The sequence below is a fragment of the Tamandua tetradactyla genome, chromosome 10 (assembly GCF_023851605.1).
Source record: "Tamandua tetradactyla isolate mTamTet1 chromosome 10, mTamTet1.pri, whole genome shotgun sequence".
Lineage (NCBI taxonomy): Eukaryota > Metazoa > Chordata > Mammalia > Pilosa > Myrmecophagidae > Tamandua > Tamandua tetradactyla.
The window spans coordinates 18,658,967-18,682,693 of record NC_135336.1 but is presented as its reverse complement, the minus strand read 5'-3'; the positions used below and the strand labels follow the sequence as shown (position 1 = coordinate 18,682,693).

The 23,727-nt window shown below is 39.7% G+C and overlaps 1 protein-coding gene across 7 annotated transcripts in view; it reads left to right on the top strand.

The window, feature by feature from the left end:
• Positions 1-23,727, top strand: part of DRC9 (dynein regulatory complex subunit 9) — a 144,028-nt gene that overhangs the window by 67,927 nt on the left and 52,374 nt on the right. For all 7 annotated transcript variants that reach the window (XR_013158488.1, XM_077118072.1, XM_077118071.1 and 4 more), the window contains exon 5: positions 2,611-2,739. Coding sequence is in view for 6 of the 7 variants with exons in the window: in XM_077118072.1 (XP_076974187.1) it covers positions 2,611-2,739 (129 nt within the window). In the remaining variant the exon portion in view is untranslated. The remainder of the gene's footprint in view (positions 1-2,610; positions 2,740-23,727) is intronic.

The window sequence follows — 23,727 nt, the reverse complement described above, 5'->3', positions numbered from 1 at the left end:
TCTCTCTCTGTCTTTTTTTAAATTTCTTAACAGCTCCTTAGATAGAACTGGGAGCATTCTCAGGCTTCAGCACAGCCCCAGGCAAGGGTGGAATTAAGACATGTCAGAAAGACAAATTAACTGGTCAGATGAATGGGGATAATTCTTTAAAGGGTGCATCTTCTGAAAGAAAAGGGAAGTAGGGCCTAGCTCAAGTGGTGGGCCTCCTTCAGGGAATCCAGGCTCCACAGGGTTGGAAAATAGAAGCAACCTTAGCCTGTCTTCTACCTCAACCTCTGTCTCAACCACACCACTGGCACAGAGAGGCTGCTGAGAATTAAAGTCACCACATCACTGTACACTGGTGGGAAGCTGTGGGCTGACAAGTGCCACATGCTGGGCAGGATAGGAAAAGCACAGACTCTAGAGGCATCATAGGATAGTCTGACAACCTGCTGGGTATTACCCACAGGGAAACTTGATACTGGCTACTCTTGCCTCCTGAGATAAGGACCTGTCTGGTCTGGGAAAATCTGACTCGGGTCAATCATATCTGAGGAGATCCTTCTCAAAAAAAGGTTACATATAGGCAGGGCAAGAAACAGAAAAACAAGAGCTGAAAAATTCTGATCAGTTAAGCAGAACCTATGCCAGAGGTCTAGAATAAATCGAACTGAATGCCAAAGAATGGATAGAGAACAAAGCCAACCAACAAGAAAACTCTATGTGGAAGAGCTCCTCAGAATCTAAAGCTTCTTTATCTCAGAGGAGTTTGTCAAAAAGGTAAAGAGGCAACTAACTCAATGGGAAAAAACATTTGGAAACCATACCTCAGGTAAAGGTTTGATACCCCGTACACATAAAGAAAACATGCAATTCAACAACAAAAGAATAAATAACTCAATTATAAAATGGGCAAAGGATATGAATAGACATTTTTCTGAAAAGCAAATACAAATGGCTAAAAAAGCACATGAAGAGATGCTCATCTTTATCATTTATAAAGGAAATGTAAGTTAAATATACAATGAGATGTCATCTTATACCTGTAAGAATGACTGCCATTAAACAACCAGGAAAGTACAAATGTTGAGAGAATGTGGAGAAATTGGAACACTTATACACTGCTGGTGGGATTGTATAACAGTACAGCCACTATGGCAGACAGTTTGGTGGTTTCTCAAAAAACTATACATCAAGTTGCCATATGACCTGGCAATACCACTACTTGGTGTATACCCAGAAAAGCTGAAAGAAGTAACACAAATAGACATTTGCACACTAATGTTCATAGAGGCACTGTTTACAATTGCTAAAAGATAGAAGCAATCCAAGTGCCCATCAAAAGAAGAGTGGATTAAAAAAATGTGGTATATACATACAATGGAATATTGTACAGCAGTAAGGCAAAATTAGGTCCCAAAGCATATGACAATATGGATGAATGTTGAGGACATAATCCTCAGTGAAATAAATCAGAAACAAAAGGAGAGATACTATCTCAATATTATGACTCTGGTAAAGATGACAATGTCAAGGCTCAGAGAAGGCAAATGAGTTGCTCTGGATAATAGGCCAAAGAGTGATCTGCTCCCAGATGGGAAGTCAATCCAACTTACTCTGAGATTTTGGGGACAGACAGGGATTGTGGTACTCTCCTGCCCACATTACCCTTTCATCTTCCCCTTTCTTCTCTTGCTCCTTTCTCCCTTCCCCTTTCTTCTTTTTTTCTCTCTCTTTCTCTTTTTATTCCTTCCTTCCTTCTCTAAAAAGAAAACAAAGAACAATAGACAAAGAATCAGGAAACCTGGGTTATATGGTCCTAGTTCTCTCTTAAACTAGTTAGATGGCCTTGGGACAAATCATTTAACATTACTTAGTGTAGGTTTACTCATCTCTAGAATGTGAGGGTTTGATTAGCTCTGTGTTTATCTTTAAATGTTTACACATTTTTAAAAACTGAAATATTTTAAAAACATGGAAATGTATGGAGAATAAAACAATGAATATGAATCTTAACAGTTCACATGGTTGCTTTAGAACTCGACTTTTTTGCAAAATAGAATATTTTAGATATTTTAGTTGAAGCTCCTAATTCTAGTACACTCACTCTTCCCCAGTGTAAATGCCCCTCTAAATTTGGTGTTTATCATTCTCTTGAATGTTGTCTTTTATTATATAATTATGTGTTTTATTTAAACAATATATAATATAGTTTTACATATTTTTAAATGTCATGTACATGGTGTCATCCTGTGTTTTTGATGTTTGCTTTTGGTCTTGGCATGTAAACTTCTTCAGATTAAGGAAGTTCTCTTATTTCTAATTTGCTAAGAGTTTTCCTTGTTTATTTTTAAATGATGTATAAGTTTTCAGTTTTTCCCAATGCTCTTTCTGCATCATGTGGTTTTTGGTGATTTTTTTTTTCTGATTATATGTTTTTCTTCTTTATTACATTTAATAGATGCCTTGTAGTTATATTTAATAGATTTTCCAATGTTCAACTACTTTTGCACTCTTAAGATAATTCTTAGTTATGATGTTCCTTCTGAGTCTTATGTGAATTCTATATCCTTTGTAGATATAAGGAAATATATTATACTAACTCATCTTTTTTCTTTCTTATTACAGGCAGTTTTTCAGTGATGTGATTACAGATACCATGCAGGAGTTGGAACAGTATGGCACTTTCACCAATCTCCTGCATGCTTTGGGCAGAGAGAGAGAAAATAAAATTCATTTCTATGATATCATTGCCAGGTAAGAGTTATGTTATGCTTACTTGCTTTGCAATATTTTAAAGTTCTAGAAAACTCTTACCTGAGGTCTTTGATTTCTACTTAAATCAAATGCGTGCTTTCCATGGAAGATGGCTCAAAGTCAGAAATTTGGGTTCTAGTCATAGCTCTTCCAGGACAATAACTCAGATTTTTGAACCTCAGTATTTTATCTACAAAATTGCAAGGATATTCTTCCTATTCTAGAGGAATCTTTTTGAAAAACAAGTTCACTTTCACTGAAAATCCATGTGTAACAAGTGATAATAGAAAACATGCCAAGGAAAATTTTCTTTTGCAGAATCTTTCAAATAACTCCACAGATTTTTATCCTTTTAAGAATATTCATCACAATCAAAATTATTTGGGATCAAGATAAAATTCTCTTGATGTGAATACTGATATCACGGTCAGGTTCATGTGTCAACTTGGCCAGGTGGTGGTGCCCATTTGTCAGGTTGGGCAAGTGCTGGCCTGTCTGTTGCTATGAGGACATTTCATAGAATTAAATCATGATCATGTTGGAGGCATCCACAGCTGATTGCATTTGTAATCAGCCAAGGGGAGTGTCTTCTGCAATGAGTGACATTTAATCTAATCACTAGAAGGCCTTTAAGGAGGATTCAGAAGACACAGTCGTCCTGCTTCGTCCAGTGAAACTTTCCTGTGGAGTTTGTCCAGACCCTTCATCAGAGTTGTCACCTTTACAGCCTGCCCTACGGATTTTGGACTGTACATTCCCATGGTTATGTGAGACACTTTTATAAATTTATGAATATCTATGGATATTTCCTGCTGATTCTGTTTCTCTAGAGAACCCTAGCTAAAACAGTTTGGTACCAGGAGTGGTTCTTAAGAAACAGAATCTTGAAAAGGGGTTTTTACAATTGGTTTTCTACTCTGACTGGACTCAAAAGGCACTAAGGACTCTGATTCTCATAATCAGAATGATACTGCCAATCCATGGGGTGAATTGGCAAAAGAGATAGTCAAAATATCACCATTGGATTTTTCTAATGCTTTGCTTGTATTAAACCAGGCTGTGAGGGATAATGTTTTTGTCATCTTTATGGAGTTTTGTGGAAATAGGAGGTATAGAGATGTTGACTGGTTGTTGTTAGATACACTATATACATTAGTAAGTGAAAAGGATGGGCTTAAGGCTTCAAATGAGAAACTTATGCACCATCTGACAAATGTAGACATTTCTATGAGTATCCTGAAGGAAAATCTAATTTCCTGAGCCATACACTTGAGATCTCCGAAAATCAGACTCAGAATCTTGTTGTTAGAGTAGCAACTTTACAATGTAAGCTGAAATCTCAATCTTGCATTGTGTCTGCTGTTAAAGTGAGGGCATTGATTAGAAATGAATGGGATTGTGAAAAATGGGATGATGACATATGTGTTGATAATGATGTCAGTGGATAGGTTGACCCCCTAGGTCATGCTGAGTCTTCTCTAGATAACCCTGTAATAGTCTGCCCTGAGAACATAGCCGCCCCACCTCCAGCCGACCCTGAGGAATTGGCCACCCAACCTCGTCCTGAAGGGATTAGCCCTAGAGTGATTAATCATGTTTCACCAGATGAAACTGCAAATGAAGGCCCTGAAGCAAATGGCTTGGAAAATACTTCAAATTCTTTCATGACTCACCCCCACCACTCCTCATTTCTTCCAGACCTATAACTCAACTAAAGTCCCAACAGACCCCAGAAGCTGAAGTACAAAATATCACCTATGAAGAGGTATGTTATACTCCAAAAAAAAAAAAAGAGAAGTGTGTGAGTTTTCCAGTTTATATAGACAGAAATCAGGGGAATATGTGTGGCAATGGATTTTAAGGGTGTAGGATAATGGTGGGAGGAATATAAGGCTGGATCAGGCTGAATTTATTGATATGGGCCCACTAAGCAGAGATTCTACATTCAATGTTATAGCTTGAAGGGCTAGAAAAGGCATTAAAAGTTTGTCTAGATGGTTGGCTGAAATATGGATCAAAAGGTAACCAACATTACCTGAGGTTGAAATGCCAGAACAGCATTGGCATAATGTAGATGAGGGGATCCAGGGGTTAAGAGAGATTGGGATGTTAGAGTGGATTTATCATGCAAAGCCTGCTCTTACACCCCAGGAATGTCTGGAGAATGCACCTTTTACCAGAGCTGTGAGAAATACATTTGTGAGACTAGTGCCATCATCCTTGAAGAGCTCTGTAGTTTCACTTCTCTGTAGATCAGATATTACTGTGGGAACTGCTGTCACTGAGCTGGAATTCTTAAGCACAATGGGGACGACTGGATCCTGAGTTGGCAGGATTCAGGTGGCAGCACTTAATCACCAAAGACAAGGTGTATGTGGCTATCATATTGGACAGCAGACTCAAAGCAGGAGTCAAAATAATCGGACTCGCAGAGACTTCTGGCGTTGGCTACTAGATCACGGGTTATCGAGAAGTATAATAGATGGGCAGTCAACCAAATTCTTGTTTGAGCTGTATAAGCAAAAGAGTTCTAGGTCAAGTGAACAGAAGTCTAACCTGAATTAAAAAAGCACAGAGTCACGGCCCCTTAATCAATTCCCAGACTTGAGAGAGTTTACAGACCCAGAGCCCCTTGAATGAAGGGGAGACCAGGACCCTTTGGGGGAGAACCCTGTTACACTGCCACAAATTTATACTGTTAATCTTCCTCCAAGCCTTCCCCAAGGAGACCAATGGCCTTTTACCAGGGTGACTGTACATTGGGGAAAAGGAAATGATCAGATATTTTGGGGATTATTAGATAGTGGTTCAGAAGTGACATTAATTCCAGGGGACCCAAAACGTCACTCTGGTCCACCAGTCAGAGTGGGGGCTTATGGAGACCAGGTGATCAATGGAGTTTTAGCTCAGATCCATCTCACAGTGGGTCCAGTGGGCCCCCGGACCCATCCTATAGTTATTTCCCAGTTCCAGAATGTATAATTGGTATAGACATACTGAGCAACTGGCATAATCCCGATATTGGATCTCTAACTCGTGCAGTGAGGGCTATTATGGTGGGAAAGGCCAAGTGGAAGCCACTAGAACTGTCCCTACCGAGCAAAATAGTAAATCAGAAGCAATACTGGATTCCTGGAGGGACTGCAGAGATTACTGCCACTCTTAAGGACTTGAAGGATGCAGGGGTGGTGATTGCCATCACATCCCCATTTAACTCTCCTATTTGGCCTGTGCAGAAAACAGGTGGGTCTCGGAGGATGACATTGAATTATCATAACCTCAACCAGGTGGTAACTCCAATTGCAGCTGCTGTTCCAGATGTGGTGTCATTTCTTGAGCAAATCAATACATCCCCTGGTACCTGGTATGCAGCTATTGATCTGGCAAATGCTTTTTCTCAATAGCTGTTAGTAGGGACCACCAGAAAATTTGCTTTCAGCTGGCAAGGTCAGCAGTATTCTTTCACTGTCCTACCTCAGGAGTATATCAACTCTCCAGCCCTATGTCATAATCTTGTCTGCAGGGACCTTGATCGTTTCTCCCTCCCACAAGACATCACACTGGTCCATTATATTGATGATACCATGTTGATTGGACCTAGTGAGCAAGAAGTAGCAACTACACTAGACTCACTGGTAAGGCATTTGCATGTCAGAGGATTGGAGATAAATTCAACAAAAATACAGGGTCCTTCCACCTCAGTGAAATTTCTAGGTGTCCTGTGATGTGGGGCATGTCGAGCTATCCCTTCTAAGGTGAAGGATAAGTTGCTTCATCTGGCCCCACCTATGAGCAAAAAAGAGGTATAACATCTAGTTGGTCTTTTTGGATTTTGGCAACAACATATTCCTCATTTGGGTGTGCTACTCCGGCCCATTTATTGAGTGACCAGAAAAGCTGATAATTTTGAATTGGGACCTGAACAAGAGGAGGCTCTGCGACAGGTCCAGGCTTCTGTACAAGCTTGGATCCTCCAGATCCAATGGTGCTGGAAACGTCAATGACAAACAGAGATGCTTTCTGGAGCCTTGGCAGGTCCCTATAGGAGAATTGCAATGCAGACCCTTAGGATTTGGGAGTGAAGCCTTACCATCTGCTGCAGATAACTACCCTCCTTTTGAGAAACAGCTTTTTGCCTGCTACTGGGCCTTAGTAGAGACTGAACGCTTAACCATGGGCCACCAAGTTACCATGAGACCTGAGTTGCATATCACAAGCTGGGTGTTGTCTGACCCACCAAGCCATAAAGTTGGGTGTACACAGCAGCACTCCATCATAAAATGGAAATGATATTTATGAGATAGGGCCAGAGTAGGTCCTGAAGTTACATGAGGAAGTGGCCCAAATGCCCATGGTCTGCACTGTTGCCACATTACCTTCTCATTTCCAGACCAAAGCTCTGGCCTCTTGGGCAGTTCCTTACAGTGAATTGACTGAGGAAGAGAAAACTCAGGTCTGGTTTACAGATGGTTCAGTATGATATGCAGGTACCACCTGAAAGTGGACAGTGGAAGTACTACAACCCCTTTCTGGAGTGTCCTTGAAGGACAGTGGTGAGGGGAAATCTTCCCAGTGGGCAGAACGTCAAGCAGTGGACCTGGTTGTTCATTTTGCTTGGAAGGAAAACTGGCCAGAGGTGCATTTGTATACTGACTCATGGGCTGTTGCTAATGGTTTGGCTGGATGGTCAGGGACTTGGAAGGACCATAATTGGAAAACTGATGACAAAGAGGTCTGAGGAAGAAGTATGTGGATAGACCTTTATGAGTGGGCTAAAAACATGAAGATATTTGTGTCCCATGTGAATGCACATCAGAGGGTGACTTCAGCAGAGGAGGGTTTTAATAATCAAGTGGATAAGATGACCCATTCTGTGGATACCAGTCAGCCTCTTTCCCCAGCAACTCCTGTCATTGCCCAATGGGCTCATGAACAAAGTAGTCATGGTGGTAGGGATGGAGATTATGCATGGGCTCAGCAACATGGACTTCTGCTCACCAAGGCTGACTTGGCTACAGCCACTGCTGAGTGCCCAATCTGTCAGCAGCAGAGACCCACATATCACACCATTCCCCGAGCTGACTAGCCGGCTACATGGTGGCTGGTTGATTACATTGGACCACTCCCTTCATGGAAGGGACAGTGATCTGTTCTAACTGGAGTAGACAGATACTCTGGATATGGGTTTGCTTTCCCTACATGCAATGCAGGGACTTACAGAATGCCTTAAGTATCGTCATGGTATTCCACACAGCATTGCTTCAGATCAAGGAACACACTTCACAGCAAATGAAGAGCGGGAATGGGTACATGCTCATGAAATTCTCTGGTCTTACCATTTCCCCATCATCCAGAAGCAGCTGGATTGATAGAGTGGTGGGATGGTCTTTTGAAATTTCAATTATGGTGCCAACTAGGTGGCAATACCTTGAAGAGCTGGGGTAATGTTCTCCAGAGAGCTGTGTATGCTCTGAATCAGCATCCACTGTGTGGTGCTGTTTCTCCCATAGCCAGGATCCATGGGTCCAGGAATCAAGGGGTAGAAATGAGAGTGGCACCACTTACTATTATCCCTACAGATCCAGTATGAAAATTTTTGCTTCCTGTCTGTGAGCTTGAGCTCTTCAGGTCTACAGGTTTTAGTTCCAGAAGGGGGAGTGCTTTCACCAGGAGAAGCAATGATTCCATTGAACTGGAATATAAGGCTGCCACCTGGTCACTTTGGGCTACTCATGCTCCTGGATCAACAAGTGCTGCTGCAATGAGTGATGTTTAATCTAATCACTGGAAGCCTTTTCAGGAGGATTCAGAAGACAGAGTCTCTTTCCTGCTTAGGCTGGCGAGCCTCTCCTATGGAGTTTGTCCAGACCCTTCATCAGAGTCATCAGCTTCACAGCCTGCCCTACAGATTTTGGACTCAGTGTTCCCATGGTTAAGTGAGACACTTTTATAAATTTTCTATCTACAGATATTTCCTGCTGATTCTGTTTTTCTGGAGAACTCTAGTTAATACAACTGAATACTCAGAAGGAGAAAGTATGGCGGGCCGCGGTGGCTCAGCGGGCAAAGTGCTTGCCTGCTATGCCGGAGGACCTCGGTTCGATTCCCGGCCCCAGCCCATGTAACAAAAACGGAGAAACAAAATACAATAAAACAAGAAAATGTTTAAAAGATGTTTCCCTTTCTTCCTTCTATCCTTCCTTCCTTCTCTCTGTCTTTCCTTAAAAAAAAAAAAAAAAAAAAAAAAAAGAAGGAGAAAGTATATATATTGTTGCTTTAGGTGGAATTGTTTTTCCTTGAACTTTTATTCCTCTTCCTTCCCACTTTGGTAGTGGTAATTTTGTATTAGGGCTACTATAAAGATTAGGTTAATTAATACATATAAGATACTTAGAATATTTCCTTGCACATACCTGGTGCATAGTAAGTGCCTAATAACAATAATAGCAACTGTTGAATATTTGACACTCATTGCTGACAAGCAAAGAAATGAGCAGTAGCATTTATTGCTGGCTTCTCAGTCATTGTACCCCTCAACCCCCTCCATTGATTGGGCATCATGGATAATGTCCAAAATAAATAATCTGTGTCTCACAGTGTCGTTACTTAGTTGTACATTCATCAGCCTTCTCAATTGTAGACAATTTTCACTCCAAAGAGAAAAAGATCCAATAAACACAGCCTCATCAAATATCAAATCTAAACCTCTCTTTAGCACTTGTCCCTCCCCTCCCGCCAATAATTTACTGCTAGTATTGCCATGGTACTGTTGATGTCTTCCTGTTAACTATAAGCTGTAGCATGCATATTAGTTTTCCCCCATAACCTTCTTTTTTTTTTTAAACTTTTTTTATTAATTAAAAAAAACTAACAAACAAAACATTAAGATCTCATTCCATTCTATATATACAATCAGTAATTCTTTTTTTTTAACTTTTTTGATTAATTAAAAAAAATTAACAAACAAAACATTTAAATATCATTCCATTCCACATATACAATCAGTAATTCTTAATATCATCACATAGTCGCATATTCATCATTTCTTAGAACATTTGCATCAATTTAGAAAAAGAAATAAAAAGACAACAGAAAAAGAAATAAAACGATAATAGAGAAAAAAAAGATAATACATATCATACCCCTTACCCCTCACTTTCATTTACCACTAGCATTTCAAACTGAATTTATTTTAACATCTGTTCCCCCCATTATTTATTTTTATTCCATATGTTCTACTCTTCTGTTGATAAAGTAGCTAAAAGGAGCATCAGACACAAGGTTTTCACACTCACAGTCTCATTGAGAAAGCTATATCATTGTTCAATCATCATCAAGAAACATGGCTACTGGAATACAGCTCTACATTTTCGGGCAGTTCCCTCCAGCCTCTCCACTACATCTTGAACAACAAGGTGATATCTACTTAATGCATAAGAATAACCTCCAGGATAACCTCTCGACTCTGTTTGGAATCTCTTAGCCATTGACAGTCTCATTTCACTCTTCCCCCTTTGGTCAAGAAGGTTCTCTCAATCCCTTGATGTTAATTCTCAGCTCATTCTAGGGTTTTTCTCAGTGTCTTGATGCTGAGCCTCAGCTCATTCCAGGATCTCTGTCCCATGTTGCCAGGAAGGTCCACACCCCTGGGAGTCATGTCCCACACAGAGAGGAGGAGGGTGGCGAGACTGCTCGTCATGTTGGCTGGAGAGAGAGGCCACATCTGAGCAACAAAAGAGGCTCTCTTGAGGAGGTCTCTTAGGCCTGAATTTTAAGTAGACTTGACCTATCCTTTGTGGGGTTAAGTTTCATATGAACAAACCCCAAGACTGGGGGCTCAGCCTATACCTTTGGTTGTCCACACTATTGTGAGAATATCAAGAATTCAACTTGGGGAAGTTGAATTTCTCCCTACTCCCACCATTCCCCAAAGGGGGCTTGCAAATACTTTTCCAGTCACTGATCAAATCACTCTGGGATTCATCGGGGCATCACTCCTATTTCTATCTCCTGATGGTCTCTGTTACCAATGACATATTCCAAGTTTATTCACTAATGTCAGTTCATATCAGTGAGACCATACAGTATTTGTCTTTTTGTTTTTGGCTAGTCTCACTCAGCATAATGTCCTTAAGGTCCATCCATGTTGTTATATACTTCATAAGCTTAATTCTGTCTTACAGCTGCGTAATATTCCATCGTATGTATATACCACAGTTTGTTTAGCCACTCATCTGTTGATGGACATTTTGGCTGTTTCCATCTCTTTGCAATTGTAAATAATGCTTCTATAAACATTGGTATGTAAATGTCCATTTGTGTCTTTGCTCTGTTGTCCTTTGATTAGATACGTAGCAATGGTATTGCTGGGTCATATGGCAATTCTATATTCAGCTTTTTGAGGAACTGCCAAACTGCCTTCCACAGTGGTTGCACCATTTGACATTCCCACCAACAGTGGATAAGTGTGCCTCTTTCTCCGCATCCTCTCCAGCACTTGTCATTTTCTGTTTTGTTGATAACGGCCATTCTGGTGGGTGTGAGATGATATCTCATTGTGGGTTTGATTTGCATTTCTCTCATGGCCAGGGAAGTTGAGCATCTCTTCATGTGCCTTTTTGCCATTTGTAGTTCCTCTTCTGAGAAGTGTCTGTTCCAGTCTTTTTCCCATTTTGTAATTGGATTGACTGTCTTTTTGTTGTTGAGTTGAACAATCTCTTTATAAATTCTGGATACTAGACCTTTATCTGATATGTCATGTCATGGTTAGGGACACGTGTCAACTTGGCCAAGTTGTGGTACCTGTTTATCTGATTGGGCAAGCGCTGGCTTGTCTGTTGCAATGAGGACATGTCATAGGATTAGGTCATGATCACGTCACCTGCATCCACAGCTGATTCCATTTGTAATCAGCCAAAGGATAGTGTCTTCTGCAATTATTGATGCTAAATCTAATTATGGGAAGCCTTTTAAGGAGGACTCAGAGGAGACAGGTCCCATTCCTGCTTTGGCTGGTGAGCCTCTCCTGCGGAGTTCATCCAGGCCATCCATCAGAGTCATCGGCTTCACAGCCTGTCCTGTAGATTTTGGACTCTGCATTCCTGTGGTCATGTGGGACACTTTTATAAATTTTATATTTGTAAGTATTCCCTGTTGATTCTGTTTCTCTAGAGAACCCTAACTAATACATGTCATTTCCAAATATTGTCTCCCATTGTGTAGGCTGTCTTTTTACTTTCTTGATGAAGTTCTTTGATGCACAAAGTGTTTAATTTTGAGGAGCTCCTATTTATTTCTTTCTTTCTTCAGTGCTCTTGCTTTGGGTGTAAGATCTATAAAACCACCTCCAAGAATAAGATTTATAAGATATCTCCCTACATTTTCCTCTAACTGTTTTATGGTCTTAGACCTAATGTTTAGATCATTGATCCATTTTGAGTTAACTTTTGTATACGGTGTGAGATACGGGTCCTCTTTCATTCTTTTGCATATGAATATCCAGTTCTCTGGCACCATTTATTGAAGAGACTGTTCTGTCCCAAATGAGTTGGCTTGACTACCTTATCAAAGATCAAATGTCCGTAGATGAGAGAGTCTATATCTGAGCACTCTATTCAATTCCATTGGTCAGTATATCTATCTTTATGCCAGTACCATGCTGTTTTGACCACTGTGGCTTCATAATATGCCTTAAAGTCAGGCAGCGTGAGACCTCCAGCTTCATTTTTTTCCCTCAAGATACTTTTAGCAATTCGGGGCACCCTGCCCTTCCAGATAAATTTGCTTATTGGTTATTCTATTTCTGAAGAGTAAGTTGTTGGGATTTTGATTGGTAGTGCATTGAATCTGTAAATCAATTTAGGTAGGATTGACATCTTAACTATATTTAGTCTTCCAATCCATGAACATGGTATGCCCTTCCATCTATTTAAGTCTTCTGTGATTTCTTTTAACAATTTCTTGTAGTTTTCTTTATATAGGTCTTTTGTCTCTTTAGTTAAATTTATTCCTAAGTATTTTATTCTTTTAGTTGCAATTGTAAATGGAATTCATTTGTTGATTTCCCCCTCAGATTGTTCATTACTAGTGTATAGAAACACTACAGATTTTTGAGTGTTGATCTTGTAATCTGCCACTTTGCTGTACTCATTTATTAGCTCTAGTAGTTTTGCTGTGGATTTTGGGGGGTTTTCGACATATACTATCATATCATCTGCAAACAGTGATAGTTTTACTTCTTCCTTTCCAATTTTGATGCCTTGTATTTATTTTTCTTGTCTAATTGCTCTGGCTAGAACTTCCAACACAATGTTGAATAACAGTGGTGATAGTGGACATCCTTGTCTTGTTCCTGATCTTAGGGGGAAAGTTTTCAATTTTTCCCCATTAAGGATGATATTAGCTGTGGGTTTTTCATATATTCCCTTTATCATTTTAAGGAAGTTCCCTTCTATTCCTATCCTTTGAAGTGTTTTCAGCAGGAAAGGATGTTGAATTTTGTCAGATGCCTTTTCTGCATCAATTGAGATGATCATGTGATTTTTCTGCTTTGATTTGTTGATATGGTGTATTACATTAATTGATTTTCTTATGTTGAACAATCCTTGCATACCTAGGATGAATCCTACTTGGTCATGATGTATAATTCTTTTAATGTGTTGCTGGATTCGATTTGCTAGAATTTTGTTGAGGATTTTTGCATCTGTATTCATTAGAGAGATTGGTCTGTAGTTTTCTTTTTTTGTAATATCTTTGCCTGGTTTTGGTATGAGGGTGATGTTGGCTTCATAGGATCCCATAACCTTCTTTAATTAGGTAGGGTTCTCAAGAGAAACAGAGCCGCAAATATAAAATTTATAAAAGCGTCTCACATAACCATGGAAACGCAGAGTCAGAAATCCTCAGGGCAGATTGTGAAGCCGATGATTCTGATGGAGGGTCTGGATGAACTCCACAGGAGAGGCTCGCCAGCCGAAGCAGGAAGAGAGCCTGTCTCTTCTGAATCCTCCTTAAAAGGCTTCCAATGATTAGATTAAACATCACTCATTGTAGATGACACGCCCTTGATAGATTACAAATGGAATCAGCTGTAGATGCAACTGACATGATCATGATTTAATTCTATGAAATGTCCTCATCTCAACATACAGGCCAGCACTTGCCCAACCAGACAAACAGGTACCACCACTTGGCCAAGTTGACTCATGAACCTGACCATGATAGTCCACCTGTTCTCAACTTGACAGCTATACATATCACCTTAAACCATACCTAATTTCTAAATAGAAACAATAAAACACACATTTTTTTTCCTTTTACCTAACAATACTTAAGTGTCCTGCATATAACTGGAAACACATTAAATCTCTCCAGAATAGTGTGCAAGTCCTTGGGTAATATTTACTCTTAAACTTGATATCTTACAATTTAAATAGTATAACATGAACAAAACAGAATTACAGTCCTCGTTTCTGTAACTGATCACGTGGTCGAAGTTCATATTTATCACTACCTTCTTCCACTACCCATTACATGTTCCCTTTACCTTCAGCAAGCACTTCAGCTGGCCATGGTTCTTTGCCTGGTGGGGTGAGCCAAACTTTCATTCCTGAAGTTTCAGACCCATTGGTAGTTCTGCATGGTTTGGGTTGTTGCAATTTTCCATTGATTTTAATCTCAGGGCATGGTAGTACTGAAAGTCGCTCTAGGAGATCTCCTATATTCTGAGAAAACTCTTCTTTACCTCCATTGTGCAGTTGAAGTCCTATTTCCCCTTGATAGTCAGGGTTTGTTCTACTTGCTAGGTGCCAGAATGCAACACACCAGAGACGGGTCTATAATACCTAAGCAGACCCTTCAAAAAGTGGGGGAAAAAAGCAACATACAAGCAGGGCAAGAAACAAGAACCGAAAAATTCTCCTCTTTTAAACAAAACCTTAGCTAGAGGAAGATGGCGGCTTAGTAAGACGCGCGGATCTTAGTTTCTTCTCCAGGACAGCTACTAGGGGAGTAGAAGCGATAGAGAAAGCACCCAAAGCCACAACAGAGATAAAAAAGACAGCGTACCCCATCCTGGAACGGCTGGCTGGCTGAGAGAAGCAGCTCGAGTGAGATCGCCGAGGCGCGCGGGCCTCACCGGGCGGGGTGGCAAGCGGCCGGAGTTACTCCCTTCCCCCTTCGCGGGCCGGCTGGGAGAATTGGAGAGGCAGTCCCCTGAAACCAAGGTGGCTGGCGTCCACACCACGCACAGCCCCCCGGACCAACTGAGAGAATTGGATCGGAAATCCCCAGGCCGCGGAGAACGGTGACGGGTGGGGGAGGCCCCTTCCAAACCCGTGACTCCAGGGGAACGTGCACTCTCTCGGGTGGGCTGCTGCCGCTGGCGCCCTCCCGCCACGCTTGTCGCCCAGGGCCGACTAGGAAATTCGGACGGGCTCTTTCCCAGGCTGCGGCGACCAGCAACCCTCCCTGCGTTCGGACCCCGGGCTGGCTCAAGCCGCTTTGGCTGGCGAACCGCCCGGACGGCGAGAGTTTTCCAAAGTTTAAGGTCCCACAGCACCTTTTACTGGTGGGACCCGCAGACAAATGTGTGCCACGAGCGCCACCTACTGGGCAGGATAAGAAAAACAGAACCCAGAGATTTCACAGAAAAATCTTCCAAACTTTTGGATCCAATACCCAGGGAAATCTGTCTAAATGCGCAGACGCCAACAGAAGATAACGGATCACACTCAAATAATTGAAAATATGGCCCAGTCAAAGGAACAAACCAATAGTTCAAATGAGATACAGGAGCTGAGACAACTAATGCTAAATATATGAACAGAAATGGAAAACCTCTTCAAAAACGAAATTGATAAATTGAGGGAGGACATGAAGAAGACATGGGCTGAACATAAAGAAGAAATAGAAAAACTAAGAAAACAAATCACAGAACTTATGGAAGTGAAGGACAAAGTAGAAAAGATAGAAAAAACAATGGATACCTACAATGATAGATTCAAAGAGACAGAAGATAGAATTAGTGATTTGGAGGATGGAACATCTGAATTCCAAAAACAAACAGAAACTATCGGGAAAAGAATGGAAAAATTTGAACAGGGTATCAGGGAACTCAAGGACAATATGAACCGCACAAATATACGTGTTGTGGGTGTCCGTGAAGGGAAAAGGAGGAGAAAAACTAATGGAAGAAATTTTCACTGAAAATTTCCCAACTCTTATGAAAGACCTAAAATTACAGATCCAAGAAGTGCAGCGTACCCCAAAGAGATTAGACCCAAATAGGCGTTCTCCAAGACACTTACTAGTTAGAATGTCAGAGGTCAAAGAGAAAGAGAGGATCTTGAGAGCAGCAAGAGAAAAACAATCCATCACATACAAGGGAAACCCAATAAGACTATGTGTAGATTTCTCAGCAGAAACCATGGAGGCTAGAAGACAGTGGGATGATATATTTAAATTACTAAAAGAGAAAAACTGCCAACCAAGACTCCTATATCCAGCAAAATTGCCCTTCAAAAATGAGGGAGAAATTAAAACATTCTCAGACAAAAAGTCACTGAGAGAATTTGTGACGAAGAGACCAGCTCTGCAAGAAATACTAAAGGGAGCACTAGAGTCAGAACCGAAAAGACAGAAGAGAGAGGTATGGAGAAGAGTGTAGAAAGAAGGAAAGTCAGATATGATATATATAATACAAAAGGCAAAATGGCAGAGGAAAATATTATCCAAACAGTAATAACACTAAATGTTAATGGACTGAATTCCCCAATCAAAAGACATAGATTGGCAGAATGGATTAAAAAACAGGATCCTTCTATATGCTGTCTACAGGAAACACATCTTAGACCCAAAGATAAACACAGGTTGAAAGTGAAAGGTTGGGAAAAGATATTTCATGCAAATAACAACCAGAAAATAGCAGGAGTGGCTATACTAATATCCAACAAGTTAGACTTCAAATGTAAAACAGTTAAAAGAGACAAAGAAGGACACTATATACTAATAAAAGGAACAATTAAACAAGAAGACATAACAATCATAAATATTTATGCACCGAACCAGAATGCCCCAAAATACGTGAGGAATACACTGCAAACACTGAAAAGGGAAATAGACACAAATTCCATAATAGTTGGAGACTTCAATTCACCACTCTCATCAATGGACAGAACATCTAGACAGAGGATCAATAAAGAAATAGAGAATCTGAATATTACTATAAAGGAGCTAGACTTAACAGACATTTATAGGACATTACATCCCACAACAGCAGGATACACCTTTTTCTCAAGTGCTCAAGGATCATTCTCAAAGATAGACCATATGCTGGGTCGCAAAGCAAGTCTCAATAAATTTAAAAAGATTGAAGTCATGCAAAACACTTTCTCAGATCATAAAGGAATGAAGTTGGAAATCAGTAATAGGCAGAGCACCAGAAAATTCACAAATATGTGGAGGCTCAACAACACACTCTTAAATAACCAGTGGATCAAAGAAGAAAATACAAGAGAAATTAGTAAATATCTCAAGGCAAATGAAAATGAAAACACAACATATCAAAACTTATGGGACACAGCAAAGGCAGTGCTAAGAGGGAAATTTATTGCCCTAAATGCCTGTATCAAAAAAGAAGAAAGGGCAAAAATCAAGGAACTAACTGTCCACTTGGAAGAACTAGAGAAAGAACAGCAAACTAACCCCAAAGCAAGCAAAAAGAAAGAAATAACAAAGATTAGAGCAGAAATAAATGAAACTGAGAACATGAAAACAATTGAGCAAATCAATAAAACCAGAAGCTCGTTCTATAAGAAAATCAATAAGATTGATGGACCCTTAGCAAAACTGGCAAAAAGAAGAAGAATGATGAAGAGATTCTCATCGTTTGCAGTAATGTTCTGATCTAATCAAATAAATAAGATCAGAAATGGAAGAGGAGACATAATGACTGGGCCCACAGAAATAAAGGAAGTAATGACAGGATACTATGAACAACTTTATGCTAATAAATACAACAATGTAGATGAAATGGACAACATCCTAGAAAGGCATGAACAACCAACTTTGACTCGAGAAGAAATAGACGACCTCAACAAACCAATCACAAGTAAAGACATTGAATCAGTCATTAAGAAGCTCCCCAAAAAGAAAAGTCCAGGACCAGATGGCTTCACATGTGAATTCTACCAAACATTCCAGAAAGAATTAGTACCAATCCTGCTCAAACTCTTCAAAAAAATTGAAGAGGAGGGAAAGCTACCTAATTCATTCTATGAGGCCAACACCACCATCATACCAAAACCAGACAAAGATATTACAAAAAAAGAAAACTACAGACCAATCTCTCTAATGAATATAGATGCAAAAATCCTCAACAAAATTCTAGTAAATTGAATCCAGCAACACATTAAAAGAATTATACATCATGACCAAGTAGGATTCATCCCAGGTATGCAAGGATGGTTCAATATAAGAAAATCAATTAATGTAATACACCATATCAACAAATCAAAGCAGAAAAAATCACATGATCATCTCGATTGATGCAGAGAAGGCATTTGACAAAATTCAACACCCTTTCCTGTTGAAAACACTTCAAAAGATAGGAATAGAAGGGAACTTCCTTAAAATGATAAAGGAAATGTATGAAAAACCCACAGCTAATATCATCCTCAATGGGGAAAAACTGATAACTTTTCTCCTAAGATCAGGAACGAGACAAGAATGTCCAATAACAAGAATCACCACTGTTATTCAACATTGTGTTGGAAGTCTAGCAAGAGCAATTAGAGAAGAAAAAGAAATACAAGACATCAAAATTGGAAAGGAAGAAGTAAAACTATCACTGTTTGCAGATGATATGATAGTATATGTCGAAAACCCCAAAAAATCCACAGCAAAACTACTAGAGCTAATAAATGAGTACAGCAAAGTGGCAGGTTACAAGATCAACACTCAAAAATTTGTAGTGTTTCTATACACTAGTAATGAGCAATCTGAGGGGAAAATCAATAAATGAATTCCATTTACAATTGCAGCCAAAAGAATAAAATATTTAGGAGTAAATTGAACTTAAGAGACAAAAGACCTATACAAAGAAAATTACAAGAAATTGTTAAAAGAAATCACAGAAGACCTAAATAGATGGAAGGGCATACTGTGTTCATGGATTAGAAGACTAAATATAGTTGAGAAGTCAGTTCTACCTAAATTGATTTAAAGATTCAATGCAATACCAATCAAAATTCCAACAACATACTGTTCAGAAATAGAAAAACCAATAAGCAAATTTATCTGGAAGGGCAGGGTGCCCTGAATTACTAAAAGTACCCTGAGGGAAAAAAATGAAGCTGGAGGTCTCATGCTGCCTGACTTTAAGGCATATTATGAAGCTACAGTGGTCAAAACAGCATGGTATTGGCATAAAGTTGGTACACTGACCAATGGAATCAAACAGAGTGTTCAGATATGGACCCTATCATCTATGGACATTTGATCTTTGATAAGGCAGTCAAGCCAACTCATTTGGGACAGAACAGTCTCTTCAATAAATGGTGCCTAGAGAACTGGATATCCATATGCGAAAGAATGAAAGAGGACCCATATCTTACACCCTATACAAAAATTAAATCAAACTGGATCAAAGATCTAAACATTAAGTCTAAGACCATAAAACAGTTAGAGGAAAATGTAGGGAAATGTCTTATAAATCTTATAATTGGAGGCGGTTTTATATACCTTACACCCAAAACAGGAGTACTGAAGAAATAAATAAATAAATGGGAGCTCCTCAAAATTACACACTTTTGCACATCAAAGAACTTCATCAAGAACGTAAAAAGACAGCCTACACAATGGGAGACAGTATTTGGAAACGACATATCAGATAAAGGTCTAGTATCCAGAATTTATAAAGAGATTGTTCAACTCAACAACAAAAAGACAGCCAATCCAATTACAAAATGGGAAAAAGACTTGAACAGACACTTCTCAGAAGAGGAACTACAAATGGCAAATAGGCACATGAAGAGATGCTCAACTTCCCTGGCCATGAGAGAAATGCAAATCAAACCCACAATGAGATATCATCTCACACCCACCAGAATGGCCGTTATCAACAAAACAGAAAATGACAAGTGCTGGAGAGGATGTGGAGAAAGAGGCACACTTATCCACTGTTGGTGGGAATGTAAAATGGTGCAACTGCTGTGGAAGGCAGTTTGGCGGTTCCTCAAAAAGCTGAATATAGAATTGCCATATGACCTAGCAATACCATTGCTACGTATCTAATCAAAGGACAATAGAGCAAAGACACAAATGGACATTTACATACCAATGTTTATAGAAGCATTATTTACATTTGCAAAGAGATGGAAACAGCCAAAATGTCCATCAACAGACGAGTGGCTAAACAAACTGTGGTATATACATACGATGGAATATTATGCAGCTGTAAGACAGAATTAAGTTTATGAAGTATATAACAACATGGATGGACCTTAAGGACATTATGCTGAGTGAGACTAGCCCAAAACAAAAGGACAAATACTGTATGGTCTCACTGATATGAACTGACATTAGTGAATAAGTTTGGAATATTTCATTGGTAACAGACACCATCAGGAGATAGAAATAGGGTGAGATATTGGGTAATTGGAGCTGAAGGGATACAGACTGCGACAGGACTGAATACAAAAACTCAGAAATGGACAGCACAATACTACCTAACTGTAATACAATTATGTTAAAACATTGAATGAAGCTGCATGTGAGAATGATAGAGGGAGGAGTGCTGGGGGCATAAATGAAATTAGAAAGAAAGATAGATATTAAAGATTGAGATGATATAATCTAGGAATGCCTAGAGTGTATAATAACAGTGAAATGTACAATGTACAAATTTTAAAAATGTTTTTGCATAAGGAAGAACAAAGGAATGTCATTACTGCAGGGTGCTGAAAATAGATGATAATATTTTAAAATGTCACTTTATGTGTGAAACTAAAGCAAAAAATGTTTATTTGGTATAAAATTTATGTTTTGATTAGTGAATTTCCTAATATAACTTATGTAGATAGTTGTATTGAACACATGAGATTTTGTTGGTTTGTCCAGAGTGATGCCCCAATGAATCCGAGAGTGCTTCCGTCAGTGAGTGGAAAAGTATTTGCAAAGCTCCCTTTGGAGAATGGTGAGAATCGGGAGAAATTCAACCTCCCCAAGTTGAATTCTTGATATTCTCACAAGCAGGGTGGACTACCAAAGCTATATGCTGAGCCCCCAGTCTTGGGGTTTGTTCATATGAAACTTAGCCCCACAAAGGATAGGTCAAGTCTACTTAAGATTTAGGCCCAAGAGTCACCCCCAAGAGATCCTCTTTTGTTGCTCAGATGTGGCCTCTCTCTCCAGCCAACACAACAAGCAAATTCACCACCCTCCCCTGTCTACGTGGGACATGACTCCCAAGGGTGTGGACCTTCCTGGCAATGTGGGACAGAAATCGTAGAATGAGCTGAGACTCAGCATCAAGGGATTGAGGAAAACCCTAGAATGAGCTGAAACTCAGCATCAAGGGTTTGAGAAAACCTCAACCAAAAGGGGGAAGAGTGAAATGAAACAAAGTGTCAATGGCTGAGAGATTCCAAACAGTCGACAGGTTATCCTGGAGGTTATTCTTACGCTGAGTAGATATCACTTTGTTATTCAAGATGTAATGGAGAGGCTGGAGGGAACTGCCTGAAAATGTAGAGCTGTGTTCCTGTAGCCATGTTTCTCGAGGACGATTGAATAATGATATAGCTTTCACAATGTGAATGTGTGATTGTGAAAACCTTGTGTCTGATGCTCCTTTTATCTACCTTGTCAACAAACAAGTAGAACATATGGAATAAAAATAAATAATAGGGGGAACAAATGTTAAAACAAATTTAGTTTGAAATGCTAGAGAGCAGTGGGGGCGAGGGGTAAGGGGTGTCGTAGATATAATCTTTTTTTTGTTTTCATTTTATTTCTTTTTCTGTTGTCTTTTTATTTCTTTTTTGAATGGATACAAATGTTCTAAGAAATGATGAATATGCAACTAAGTGATGATATTGTGAATTACTGATTATATATGTTAATGTTTTATTTCATTTGTAAAATTTTTTTTAATTAATAAATTTTTTTTTTTTAAAAAGGCACACACAAAAAATAGGCTGTCAGTCTCCTTGTGGAAGGCTTGGAGGAAGAGTAACAGTATAAATTTGTGGCAGTGTAACAGGGTTCTCCCCCAAAGGGTCCTGGCCTCCCTTTCATTCAAGGGGCTCTGGGTCGGTAAACTGTCTGAAGTCTGAAAATTGATTAAGGGGCCGTGACTCTGTGTTTTTTTAATTCAGGTTAGACTTCTGTTCACTTGACCTAGAACTCTTTTGTTTACACAGCTCAAACAAGAATTTAGTAGACTGCCATCCATTGTATTTCAAGGTTTCAAGGTACCCCATGATTTATTAGCCAATACCACAGATCTCTGCGCATTATATAATTTTGACTCCTGCTTTGAGTCTGCTGTCTATTATAATAGCCATGTCTACCCTGTCTTTGGTGATCAAATGCTGCCACCTGGCTTCTGCCAACTCAGGATCTGGTCATCCCTATTGTATTTAAGAATTCCAGCTCAGTGACAGCATTCCTACAGTAATATCTGACCTTCAGAGAAGTGCAACTACAGAGCTCTTCAGGGATGATGGTACCAATCTCACAAATTTATTTCTCAGTGTTCTGTTTAAAGGTGCATCTTCCGGACATTCCTGGGGAAGTGAGATCAGGCTTTGCATGATAAATCTACTCTAACATTCCAATCTCTCTAAGCCTCTGGATCCCCTCATCTACATTATACCCGGGCAGTTCTGGCATTTCAACCTCGGGTAATGTCAGCCACCTTTTGATTCATGTTTTAATCAACCATCCAAACAAACTGTTAATACCTTTTCTAATCCCTCGAGCTATAACATTGAATGTAGAATCTCTGCTTAGTTGGCCCATATCAATAAATTCAGCCTGATCTAGCCTTATATTTCCTCCACCATTATCCCACACCCTTAAAATCCATTGCCACAGATATTCCCCTGATTTCTGTCTATATAAATTGGAAAACTCACACAGTTCTTTTGAAGTATAATGTACCTCCTCATGTGTGATACTTTGTACCTCACCTTTAGGGGCCTGTTGGGACTTTAGTCTAGTTATAGGTCTGGAAGAAATGAGGGGTGGTGGGGTGGGTCATGAAAAGAATTAGAAACATCTTCCAAGCCATTTGCTTCAGGGCATTCATTTGCAGTTTCATATGGTGAAACAGGATTAATCACTCTAGGGCTAATCCCTTCAGGAGGAGGTTGGGTGGCCAACTCCTCAAGTCAGGCTAGAGGTGGGGTGGCTATGTGCTCAGGGCAGGCTATTACAGGGTTATCCAGAGAAGACTCAGCATGACCCAGGGTTTCAACCTCACCCCCGACATCATTATCAATCCATATATCAGCATCCCATTTTTCAGGGTCGCACTCCTCTCCAATCAGTGCCCTTACTTTAATGGCAGACACTATGCAAGATTGGGATTTCAGTTTACGTTGTAAAGTTGCTACTCTAACAATAAGATTCTGAGTCTGATTTTCGGAGATCTCAAGTCTACAGCTATAGGAAATAATGTTTTCCTTCAGGATTCTCATAGAAACTTCTCTACATCTGTCAGATGGTGCTTAAGCTTCTCGTTTGAAGCCTTAAGCCCATCCCTTTCACTCATTAATGTTTACAGTGTATCTAACAACCAGCCAAATCTCTATACCTCTTATTTCCACAAAACTCCATAAAGGTGTCTAAAACATTATCCCCGTTCACGTACAAGTGAAGCATTAGGAAAATCGAATGGTGATATTTTGACTATCTCTTTTGCCAATTCACTCCATGGATTGGGAGTGTCATTCTGATTATGGGAGTCTGTCCTTAGTGCCTTTG